We start from the raw sequence: 13184 nt of genomic DNA on the forward strand, positions 1-13184 counted from the left end.
TGCAAAATTGAGTTTAAGAGTTGGGTTTAATTGAGTGCCTGGTGGATGTGTCCAAGATTCTCTCAACTCTTATTTTTTATATAGCAGCCTGAAGAAAAGGCCTTAAGTATTTTGTACAAAAAAATAAATGTTTTTCTTGTTTATTTGACCAAAACATTTGTGAAACATATCTTTACTCTCATTGCTTTGGACTCTGGCTGATGGTGGCACAAGCTAAACAGGCACACAGTATGTACATACCGCGGGGGGCGGCGGGGCGGCAGCAGGGTGGTGTGTACACCTGCACTCATACATATTCCTCTGCTTGACTTCCACCCCTTCCTCAATATCTGCAGGAATGAGGGTGTTTTGTATAAAGACAGAGGAGGAGACGGTATTTATTATAACCTGCTGGAGCCCCAGGGGCACACCACCTCATATTTCATCCTAATGTATCTTCACTCACAGCCTCACATTTTTTCCTGTCTCACCGTGGCCAGGAAAACTTCAGAGGAGAGAAACAACAATGGCGAAGCAGGTGACTCGGTGTTCACAGTCAGTCTCACCTTGGCCTTATCTGAGGCTCCCATATCTCAACAGATTAAACTGCCTAAATTAGACCACGCTCTCGCCGGACGCAGCGAGACGTCCCCGGGGACCCGCAGAGGAACGATGGGTTTTTGCTGGAGCGGGGAGTGTGGCAACAGGCCTTGCTGGGCAGGCCATTATGTGCCTTGCTGTGCTGGTTGGGTGGGCCCAACTGTGCTGCTCTGCACCTATGGTTTCTGCTCCATGATGAGGCCCATAGAGCCCTTCATGACAGAGTTTCTCACAGGAACTTACAAGAATCTCACCAGCGAACAGGTGAGGTACTGAACTATGTAATGAGATATGTGACTGCTGTACAGATGGAAGCCTCAGGATATCAGATTTTGAATACCTTCTTCAAATATATAATATAACTAATGTAAATACATGAAAGGAAGTTGTGCAAATATAAACTGAAGTATGGATAACAGAAAAATGGATGTTTTTTTTCAAGGAACAGTTAAAGTGTACACATGAATATATTTGTTCATGGATGCTCAGAACTGCAGGACTAGTTGCTGTGATTTTAAATGTTTCAAATTACAACTAACTGATGACAAGTTGACATGTAAATAAGTAGAGAATGTATCAATATGCAGTAATTCTTTACCATGGCCAAATGAACCAGAGTACCAGCAAACGTGCACCAGACCTTCATTCTCAGGTCATATACATTGTGAAATGTCGGGTTAGTGTTCAGGCACCAAAATTACTTGGTGAGGTTTAGGAAAATATCATGGTATGGGTTAAATAAGTAACAAAAGTTAAGTTACAGTTACAGTTATGTATGTGACATAAATGAAATATGTTAAGTTAAAATAAGTCAATGGTGACTTACAGCAGATATGGACGGCAGTCTGCTGGGTGAAACCCATCCAACCAACCCGACCTCCTCCTGCGATGCAGACTCTGTTGCTTTTAATTCTACGTCACCTCGGTTCCTCCTCTTCTCCATCATAATTACTACAGCCTCTAGAGCTCACCCCTTAACAACACACATATGGTAGCTGCTTGCACCGACAACCTAAAATAAGATTCAGGAAGTCACAAACATAAGTGGGATTCCTCCTCTGGAGACCATGAATATACAAGTAAAATTTCATAGCAATCTGACCGGACTTACTGACATCGCTAACATCACTCTGTCCAAAAAAGGCTTTTGTTTAAAATACTTGAATTTGTTAGATTACCCGTGTGAAGTAAAGTAATCAAACATGTTCATCATTTCATATTTCATCTTGGAGTAAGGCACCATATTGTAACCAACCTGTTATTTTCTCTCTGTACTCATAAAAGTATTATGTACAGCAGAGCTGCCCCGTTTACATGACACTGAGTAAATTCAGTGTTGAAGTGAGGTTTGTACAGACTGAAGAGAACATGAGAGCCTCTTCAGTATCACCCCTCACAGTGTGGCATGAAGAAGAAACTAAATGGGGTCCTTCACACCTCTGCAATGACAATCACTTTGTGATGCACAAGGCAGGATGGGAGCTGCTTTATTCACACGTATTATGGCAGGAACTCTCAAGGTGTACTCATTCGATGCTCAGCCATGTATGAGGCAAATTACCTTTTCAACGTGTGCTCCTGAGTGGCTTTTGAGATTTTACATGAAGTTAGAGATATTTACTAAGTTTGTGAACAAAGTACAGACTTTTCCAACCACTCCAAGAAAGTGCAACTGATAGTGACTTCATCTTGGTATTTTTCAAAGTACATTTGTAGTCATTTCAGGGAAGACGACTACCAGCCTGATATATTCCTGCCTTCACTCAAGGAGCCAGAGGTCATAAGGTGCATTTAGACTGAACACCCACCTACATATATTTGTATGTGTTACTTTTAGACTGCTGAAGTGTTTTTCCAGTCCATGTTTATTCACCACAAACAGGCAGTGAGAACTGTTAGCTAGCTTGACCCTTGCTCTCCAAACTTACCTGGCTCAAGCTGAAACATCTCAATGTCAGTGCAGTGTGCCTTTCCGTCCCCTCTTGCATCTTTGCAAAAACATCACCTCTTAAGATTCACATTTGTTGATCGCTGTAAAAAATGTTAACTGCTTCTGGCAACTGCAAGAGCAACTTCAGTGTCCACTGAACATGTTGCTGCTGATTGGCTCTGCAGGGGTTGTGTGGGGTTACTGTTTTCTGTTTTGTCCTCATCAAAGTGCTGATCAAGAGAAAGGTTTGACCTCGTGTTGGCACGAAGAAAATTCATGGAGACACCAAACTAATGAGGATTTAGTCAGATGAATCAATATCAAACCATTATTTAATATTGTAGATTAAGATTTCAGTCCTGGTTAATTTGGAGACATCTGTGGTTACCGTGGTTACAGCAGAACAGTAAAATCCTACAGCAAACACTCCTTGAGCAGCTACTTTGTCAGAAATACAGTATAACAGAAGAGCAACTAGTGTGCAGCCAAACAAATTCAGTCTGATGAAGAAGTTACTCAATAGTGACAGCAAACACAATCTGATTTCATGCTGCACACGGCTGCAAGTAGTTTTCCAAACACTATAGGACACAGTGAAGGTTGCCTTAGATGCTGCTTGTCACCTGCAACTCTGCATCTCATCTCGTTCCATTACTCTGGCAAGAATTTTAAATGATCCACTGATGAATGCATGTGGAAGTTTTGTAGACACATTTTTACGAGAGATTGCAGTTGGCACCAACCACAAGGACAAATACATTCAGTTTCCAAAAGCTTGCATTAGTAGTTCCTTTATACACTTCTGATATGCTGAAAGATAAGGAACAGTGAACAGTGAGACTGATATGAATTGGATATAACGATAGCAGTTAACAAACAACAGATACATCCAAGGTTGACACATCCTTATTAGCAGACTTTCACATCAGAAGGCAGAGGGGAGGCTGATGTCGTTATTATAAGCCACAAGGCTGCCGAACGGGCGACTGCATTTTGAGTCTGTGGGGACATTCTGAGCCATTTCTCTGACGACCAAAACCGAGTGTTTCTTATGGGAAGTCTGACCAGCTCCTTTTTTGGCAACCAAGACAGGTATTTTAAGCCAAACCATGATTTTCTTCCTAACCCTAACGATTGGGTTGATTACATGCATGCATTGTTTCCTGTGAAACCCTTGTGCTTACAGGCAGTCTGAATCCAGTGTAGGAATGGTGGACTCCAGCTCCATATTAGAATTAGAATCAGAATCGGAATCAGAAACTCCATTAATAGTCCCGCAAACGGGGAAATGTGTGCGTCACAGCAGCCAAAGGACAGTTCAATATAACAATAAACAATAATAATAGTATATAATAAACAATATAATAAGAAGGTAAGAAGAAGAGCTAGAGCAGAAATGGAAATGGAATCATATAAACATAATATGTACAAATATAAACAGTGTAATTATAAACAGTGAGGTCTACTGGGAGCAGTGCTGCTTATACAGACTGACAGCAGCAGGAAGGAAGGACCTGCGATACCTCTCCTTCACACACTTGGGGTGTATCAGTCTATCACTGAAGGAGCTGCCCAGTGCGGTGATAGTGTCCTGCAGGGGGTGGGACCCCTTCACCAGCAGCGATGACAGCTTATCCATCATCCTGCTCTCTCCCACCACCTGCACCGGGTCAAGAGGGCATCCCAGGATGCAGCTGGCCTTCTTGATTTTTATACATAGAGAGGTACTTACTGAAAGTAAAAAAGATGGAACACTGCAAAACAAAAAGAAAGCAATCATTTGCAAACAAACTGTGTTTACTGACAACAGTTTTACAAAGTGTTTTACAAAGCCAAATATCCTTTATGTGTTTCACAAAGTGATGAACCTCGCCCTGTCTGTGCTTGTAAACAACTGAGCCTCATGAGGAGGCCTCTTTCATACCCAATTATGATACTATCACTTGTTTCCTGTTTATTTGTGTGGTGTTCCAAATCAATCGATGAAGTTGGTGAGGTAAAACTTTTGAAAACTGTTATATGTCAAAAAGGATTAACAAATTATTACATCTATGTTTTTGCTTATGTTTTTTACGAAGCATACCAACGTTTTTTGAGTCCGAGTTGCAGATTGAGCCGCTATTGCAGAGCAAATGACCATAATAATCAACAATGGCTTCATGAAGATCTTAAGGATTACAAATTTAAGCTTAAACCAGCCAATTATATATGCCAGGGCACTCAAAGCAATCATGCACATTTGGAGCACTAAAAGACGGCTGCTTTTATCCACATACATTATTGTATAACTCTGGCCTTGATTGAAATAGTGGCATTTAAAATTCCTGCCCATCCTCTTCAGCTGCAAAGTGGAAAACAAAAACCATCTTAATGAGAATTTAAGACTATATTTTGCTTTCAAACTGCAACTATTGTGTTTATTTGCATCATATTAAAATGTGTCACATTATGAGCCTCATTCCTGCTGCTTCCTGCTCCATCATGTGCATGCAGGAGCAATTTTTCATTATGCGTTTTGCTGCTGTCATCACTAACTCTTGCACTCAGCATTTAGGGATCATTTCTAAAAAAACAGTATGGTCTCTTGTTTTTTTCTTCCTCCATATGCAGGTGAACAGACAGGTGTATCCTGTGTGGACTTACTCCAGCCTGTTCCTCCTCATCCCAGTCCTCCTGGTGACAGATATCCTCAGGTACAAGCCTGTAATCATCCTCCAGGGGCTCAGCTATGTTGCAGCGTTTGTGCTGGTACTGTTTGGCTCAGGAGTCCACTTGACTCAGCTAGCCTTCTTCTGCTACAGCATTGCCATGGCAGCAGATGTGGCCTACTTCTCCTACATTTACAGCATTGTTGAGGCCAAGTATTATCAGAGAGTAACCAGTTATGTCAAAGCGGCCATACTGCTGGGCTACGCTGCCGGTGCCCTGCTGGCTCAGCTGCTTGTGTCTTTGGGTGGGGTGCCCCTGTATTGCTTAGCTTTTCTAACTCTCATATCCGTCTCTGTCGCACTGATAACCTCCTTTTTCCTGCCCATGCCAAAGACTAGGTTATATTCTGCAGAACAGGGTTACTCAGTCGAGAACAGTAACAACTCTGACAGGCAGGACTTTTCCATCTGGGTGAAAAGTGTGACAGCTGCCGAGCATGTTGGGAGGATGTTCAGAAGGCTCGCTGTGGACTGTAAGGAAAGTTATTCATCTGTGGCTGTGGTCTTCTTCTGCATATGGGCAGCTACAGGGAAATGTGGCTTTTACCAGGTTGCAGGCTACATCCAGCTCTTCTGGATACAAACCCAGCCCCATAACTTCACAGCCTACAATGGAGGGGTAGACACCATCAGTGATTTGTCAGGTAACTAAGGCACAACTGATTTGTTTTCTTCAATACAGTCTTAAAAATGTCTATTATAGTCCCTGTAATAAGCATTAGTAAATAGGTATAAGGCCCCTATAAGTCTTTAAGCCTCGACTAACATGAATATAGTATAAAAGTGTCAAAAATAGCAGCGTAAACACGATCATTGTTAGATTATAAGATGTTCAGAGGCACTTGTTTATAGCTTATAGAGGCTTAAGAATAGAGGCTTAAGAATAACAAATAACAAAAGCCTTATAAGCCTATAATAATGTACACTAAGATTTAAAACATATTTGTTGAGTTTAACTAACTTACTTTTTATTTTACTGTTAAATCTTTTTGTTGCTTTATTAAAATGAATGCATATTGCATTGTGTATTTATCAGTTAACTATAAACTTATGAAATGTTAACTACTGGGTCTAAAGTGAGAACAATGTCTTATTAAGGTTATTCAAACATTTATTGCACACTTATTAAGAGTCTTTTTAAGCAAGGTAATGCATAATAAAGTATGTAATAATCTTAATGAAGCAAACAAAAAGGCTTAGTAAAGGTAGGTCATTCAGTTAATATCAATAAATGCGTCATCTGGTTTCTTATAAGTTTCTAGTAAGGCCAAATAAATGTCTTGGCACTGCTATTATGAGCACTTAAAGACTAATAAAGACCTTATTTCCTATTAACTAACGCTTATTACAGGGACCTACGGGGATCTTTTTTACCAAGTGGTACAAAGTGACATGTACATCTAACTATAAAACAATGACTCTCTGTCTGTGATTCACACATGAGGACCAGAGGAAGCACAGCGTTGAATTTGGTGCAATTTGAATGTGACACATTCAATATTAATACATCTTGAATAAACAGCAAACACCAGTCTGTGCAGCAGCAGGGGCGTGGCTTCAGTGCTCTGGCTTCATTGCTTCTGCAGACTGAAGCTGGGCTCCTACTTGATCTCTCTCATGTGAGCTCATGTGGAAGCAGACAAACAAATTGGAGTTGAGCGTGCTGCAACAACTTGCTGTAGTAACATGTTACAGTGAGAAATAAAAACATAGCAGAAGGTGAGAGGATTCTGAATGAGTGGGGAGATGAGGTCAACGCAGGTTTTCCATTCTTCATGAGAACTGGAGGCGACATTCCACGTTTTTGTCAACATTACCTGACTTAACGTACCGTCGTCATGAGACAGTTTTTAAATCGTAACTGGTGGACATCACTAGGATGACCCAGATGAGTCTGTGTGCAGTTCAGGAGATTTAAGACTAGATCTGTAAACCCCTCACATTATTAGATAATCCGTGCTGAACAGCATGTTTTGCACAGGCACTGCACTAGTTTACTTCAAATCTGCATATATCTGCAAATCTGTATACGACCCAAAATGTCAGTACACTGAGTACTAGGATCCGAATACTTCTTCCTCCTCTCATTGTCCTTTGTATGTAGATTTTCTTAGGAAAAGTAGGAAAAACTTTGCTACCTCCCACATTTCACATGCTTGACAGTCTGATTCTTCAGTGTCACTCCGGTCCCATGAGGAATTGTTGTGCAAAATCTGAAAACTGATTAATTCAGAACAGCACCCGCTGCATATCCAGCTTAACAGAACTGGTTCAGGCTCTTGTAAAAACAAGTCCAAACATTTTCATTAAAGCTTATGGGTGTTATATGCATTCTGCTACAAAAATAATCGGATAAATAGGCAGAAAGAAAACACAATCCCTTTCTACTATCAGTATTTCACAACCCCCAAAGCACAGCACACAATAGGAGCAGCATTAATTAGACTATTTAATTGCCTGCTCTCATCCCCAGATGGGTATAGCAGCTGCTGCCATCTAGCCAGTGCACTTTTATTGATTATAGTACTGATACATTCCTGTATTCCCCAGAAACCAAAGGCAATTACTCTGTGTAAACCACATCCAGCTGTATGCCTTTCACTTGTAAATGGTTCTGCCCAACACGCAGTCAAGCTGTAGGGCCCATGTCTGATATTTCCCCAAAGATTCCTGCTGTATTTTCTCCGTTCCACACTGAGAAAAACATCCCTGAGGAAAAAACCTGGTTGGAACCGATAGGGAAAATATGCATATGGATTACCAAGATGATAAAACGTGGCAGAAAAATACAACATAATTTAGTATTTTCATATTCAGCATATTAATAACGGCACATGTCCCGGGGCTTGAAAAAAACATTTTTTTAGTAGCTCATTAATATTAAGATGAAACCAAATGTGTGTGCAGAACAAACTGAGTTATGCTAAGTTATATTGTTTTCTAAAGCATGATTTTCCAGGAGAAGGAGTTACACTGCACCTAGACCAAACTTTTTATCCTTGAGCTAAAGCCGTAATTACAAGTCATTTACACTTCAAACATATTTAAGTCAATGGTTAATATATTCAGAGCATAGTTTCAGTCAGGACATTCTCCTCCCCAGGTCAGGGATGTCCAAGGTTTTCCTTTTAATTTGGCATGAAACTGCACGCTGAATATATTTTAGTTTAGTTTTAGACCACAAAGTGGAGCTTAAGGTATGCAAATTCAAATTGTACTCGCCCACGTACAGTACAACACACAGCATACAGTGTGATGTTATGTAATCAGTGTGAACAAACAAACACAACATGAGGTTACATATTTTTCCCCATCCGCCATCTGCAACATGGTTCAGTGTGACCTGCATGCTGCTCGTGTCGGATCCTTCAAAACACACAACATCACAGTGAAATTGACGATGTCATCCGGGGTGATTCGATTTGGGCTACAATTTTTTAATAGAACTGCAGACCGGGGGTGTGAAGTCTTATCAAAGATGCATTTGAAATGTATCATGCTAAAGAATTTCCAGTTTTTAGAGCTTGATCCATGCCAGGGACTAAAAGTCAGGATATCTTGGCATTGCATTGATTTTGACCATTTTTTTAAGCCACGTTTGCAGCATATCTCTGTGGATGGCAGTTTACCAAACCACAAACTTTTTTCAAACCTGTTTTTGTAGCCTAAGTCCAGCCAAAAATAGGACAGGAGGCCTTGTTTCTGGTGTGAAAATGCTGCGCTGTGTACACCCACTATCTGCCCCAGTACACTCCCTATGCAGAAGTTCTTGGACTGGAAATACCCAGGGAGAAGTAACCTTTTCTCCAAACGTATTTTGCAAGTATAGCAGTATAAATGTCACACTTTGAGGACAGGGTGTTCATGTTACATGATCTCTTTAAAGGGTAACTCCACCAATCTACTACTGCATTTGAGAAGAAAGGAGTATAAAGTATTTTGTGGCTCCAGAGGAAGCTTCACATTATCACTGTTTCCAGTGATGTCACTCAATGGCTAAGTTGCTTTGTGGGTAATGGAGGCATCAGATATATAAAGGAAGACAAATTGTGGAACAAAAAAAGATGATACCTCTGGGTTTGCTGTAAGACATAAAAGGGGTTAAAGTATTGAATAACTCAAACACTTACCCAATTAAACTGAAATATGAGCATCAATTTGATGTTTAGCTTGAATTCCTGCAGCTTGAACATAATGTACTGCCCAGCTGCATTATTGATCCCTGCCTATGAAGCTATAGAGCTGGCCCCTGCTGACCCTTCTAAGCCTCCAATTGACACAGCAGTGGAAACTGCTCTAATTATTCAGTCTCTATTTGCCCCCCCTCAGCTAATCGGACTCAGGGGGATTGATAAGAACATGTTAAATACACAGACTAGCCCTGGTGTTGGACTATTAGCGCTCATTGACTGCGAATGGACGAAGAATCAAAGGAAATGTACGCATTTAAAAGAGCGAAGCAGTAATGCTCAGCCTCTCTTCATATTGGAGTGGATAAAGAGCTCCTCTGGAGTAGATCCATGTCTCTCGGGGGCTAAGAGATTATTAACGCTCGCGTTACTAAATGCAACTTGGTTTTTATTTAGGTTTCATTTCAAGCTGCAGCACTACTTAGAAAGAACATATGATGCAAATAGCAACCATGTTAATGTAGTATGTGAGGAAGAGATGAAGTGTGAGGGGACATGGAGAATAAAAAGAGGAAGAAAAAAGCGAGACTCAAAATAATCAATGCCCCAAAGATTCACTGTCTTGAGTCCCAGACTTCATGTCCATCCACAGGGAAAAGGGCCTCATAACTCCTTCACATGTGGTGACAGGAGCTGTGTGAGGTATCAGGGCTGCACTGCGCCACCCTGTGGCTGAAATGAGAAACATCAATTTAAAAAATGACTTAGTTTTTCTATAACATGTTTTCAGGTATCAATGATAGAAAAATCGCTTTAAAATAGACTCCTCCCACTTAATTTGAGATGAACTATCAAAAAAATGTTTAAAAAGTTAAACATTGTTACATTGTACAATAAAAAAATGTTTAAAAAAAACGATATTTTTTTTATTAATAATGACTTTTGGGGAAACTGATTTTGTTGAGTATCAATTTTGTATATATATATATATTTAGTTTTACAGTGTAAATGAATGAGTTTTATTTTAGTATTTTTTTCAGCAGCAAAACATAATCTAATGACATTTAGTCTACATTCTCAAGTTGTTCTCATCTGCTGGACAGGAACTGGAATTAAATATAATATTAAATGTATTAAATATAATATTAATGACGTAAAATGAACAAGATTGTTTCAGGTTGTGCTGGCATGGCTGTAGTGAGGCTGGCACACTTTAAGGCACCTTGCCTTGATGTCCAAAGTTTCTGAAATGGTCACTGATTATGTATTTGTTTAGATTAGCTCCATGTGGAATACATGTTGACAGAATCTTCTTTTTTGTCTTATGTAATTGTTCAGCTGTTATAATGAGGTTCGTGCTGCAGTTTAATTTCCTCTCTACATTTTGAAGTATTCGGGAAAATTCTTCTATCTGAATGTATGAAGGCTAAGAAGGAGCAGGGTGAAACATTGTTTGTATTCATTTATTTGTGCCTAAATTAAACAATCTGACCAATCATTTAACATCATCTTATCGAGTGTGTATGTACCGGACCGGTCTCTGAGGGCTCTGCCGTGTTTTGCTGCTCCCCAGTCACCCTCCAGTTCTGCACTGACTCACAGAGTGTTCTCCTTCAGGAGCCGCAGCCACTGTTGCCGTGGGACACATGTCTCTGGAGTGGTCCGTGTGGGGGGAACTGGTCCTGGGGGGTTTCACACTACTGATTGCCGGGGTTATATTCCTAATGGATCTGAGTAACAACATCTGGATCAGCTACACATGCTTCACCCTCTTCAAAACACTTTACTTGCCCCTCACGGCCATCTGCACGTAAGAATTCATAACATGTCAACAATTCATCAATACTGTGTATCTGTGTGAAGTCATGAATCCTCTGGGTAGAATCTGAATTTGTGATGCCACAAATGTACCATCACCATTCATGACATTCCACCAGCCTCAGCTGTACTTAATGCTAGTTAGCAAATGTTAGCTTTCGTACACCTTAAAGGTGCAGTATGTAAGAATTTTCAGTTTAAAACATTTAAAAATTGTCGATGTGAAGAAGTAACAGTTTTGACATTATGCCAAAGACATATTGTGTTGCAGAGATATCTAAGTTAGCGTGCTAACCAGCTAGCCTAGAAAACGTCCTTCTCCCACAACACACTGGCCCTGTGCTAGCAGTGTAAACACCAAGGCTTTGTCCGAAATCACCCCCTAATCACTATATAGTGCACTATATAGTGACTACGCCGTTTTGTAGTGGTGTCCAAATGTATAGTGATCAGGATATAGTGCACTCATTGTGTCCCACAATGCACCGCGAAATGTAGTGAACATCCGATGGTCACTAACCGAAGCAAGATATCCCATCATGCATTGCCAGAACATTTCTTCTGGCATTTCAACTGTGCGACAGCAGTGACGTAATTAACGGCGCCTGAGTAGTGTCCGAAAGTGCTTTTTTCTTTCTGCCGATGAGCTCACTATATAGTCCACTATGTTGGACTCCCTATATAGTGAGTAGGGAGTAGGGAATAAGTGAGTGATTTCGGACACAGCCCGAAACTTCTGAAAGCTGCACAGCTAACAAGCTAACAGCGGTGACAGTCATAAACAGAATACAGTTAGCAGCAGTTAGCTACTCTGGTGATATGTTGTCCCTGTTTGTTGGGCATGAGATCAAAAGATGGTCAATTCTTACATACTACACCTTTAAACTAATATTACCTGCAAAACATAAAAGCGTTATCTCACAGAGTCTGTTAGAATTAAGGTGGTGTAGACATCATACTGTGATTCATCTTTATCTGATTATCCTTTGTCATATAATACTGAATATAAATAGAAGAAATAAATCAACATTTTAATTGTACCTAGCATCTGATGTACAGTATTTATGTTACAGTTTTCAGATAGCCAAGACTTTGAACAGGAGGCGCTATGCATTGGTATTCGGCGTGAACACTTTTGTGGCCACAGTCCTCCAGAGTGTCCTCACCGCCACTGTCATCAACACCAAGTCTCTAAAGCTCACCATCACCTCACAGGTCCTGCAGCACACACGATCAGACACTGAGTTCAGTAGATGATTTGAGCTATGTGTCTGTCTGTGTACTTTACGTGTTACATCAGCTTTAAATGATATTTGTTAATTCATTGTAAGCAGAGGATCATAAACATAAACTTTTACAATAAGGTGAAAATTGAGGAGTGTTAATGCAAATGAGAGCGATAGAAACTGCATAAAGAAAATGAAATAAAGACAATAAATAGCACTGATAAAAGAAAATGTTAGAAGGGCATTTGATGAACATACAGAGTGAGACAGACCACAAGAGAGAAAAGGGAATAATTGGATGGAAATTAATTTATGAGTTATTATCCACAGTGCAATTTATCCTCTCATTTCTTTTCAGTTTCTTATCTACGCCTCATACTTTGCTGCCATCTCCCTGCTGTTCACGGTAAGAGGTGTGTACACTGTGCTCCACATGAAGCGTCCCGCTGGAGGCAACCAGGCAGAGAGAGCCACCGACAGGCCAGAGGGGTCACGTCCTTGAGGACTCTCTGAGACACTAAAGAACACGAGGATATTTATCATTTCTGTCATCAGTAACTGAAGTAGCACAAATCAGCAGAAACATGTTTGGAGACACTGTAGCTATACATGTTCATCAAAATATCCAATCCATCAGAGTGACTGTGGGTATTTATCAGTCTGTCATCAGCAGCGTGCTGTGACTCACATCGTTAAAGTGCAATGTCTGCAGGCAGCCACTAGAGGACACTACCTGCACAGTATAAAACAAGGATGACACTCCATGGCATCACTGTGGTGGTTTAATTTGAAC

General features: G+C 40.5%; 1 protein-coding gene across 1 annotated transcript; it reads left to right on the top strand.

Moving 5' to 3' along the window:
* Nucleotides 1–651: 651 nt before the first annotated feature.
* Nucleotides 652–12893, top strand: LOC311258117 (thiamine transporter 1-like; the record flags this gene model as incomplete). The annotated part of the gene is made up of 5 exons (XM_084354165.1): nt 652–843; nt 5120–5861; nt 10965–11157; nt 12239–12380; nt 12750–12893. 5 exons carry the CDS (start codon nt 652–654, stop codon nt 12891–12893), a joined length of 1413 nt encoding a protein of 470 aa, XP_084210291.1.
* Between the last annotated feature and the right edge of the window lie 291 nt (nt 12894–13184).

The sequence above is a fragment of the Pagrus pagrus genome (genome assembly GCF_965226575.1).
Source record: "Pagrus pagrus genome assembly, chromosome: 6".
Lineage (NCBI taxonomy): Eukaryota > Metazoa > Chordata > Actinopteri > Spariformes > Sparidae > Pagrus > Pagrus pagrus.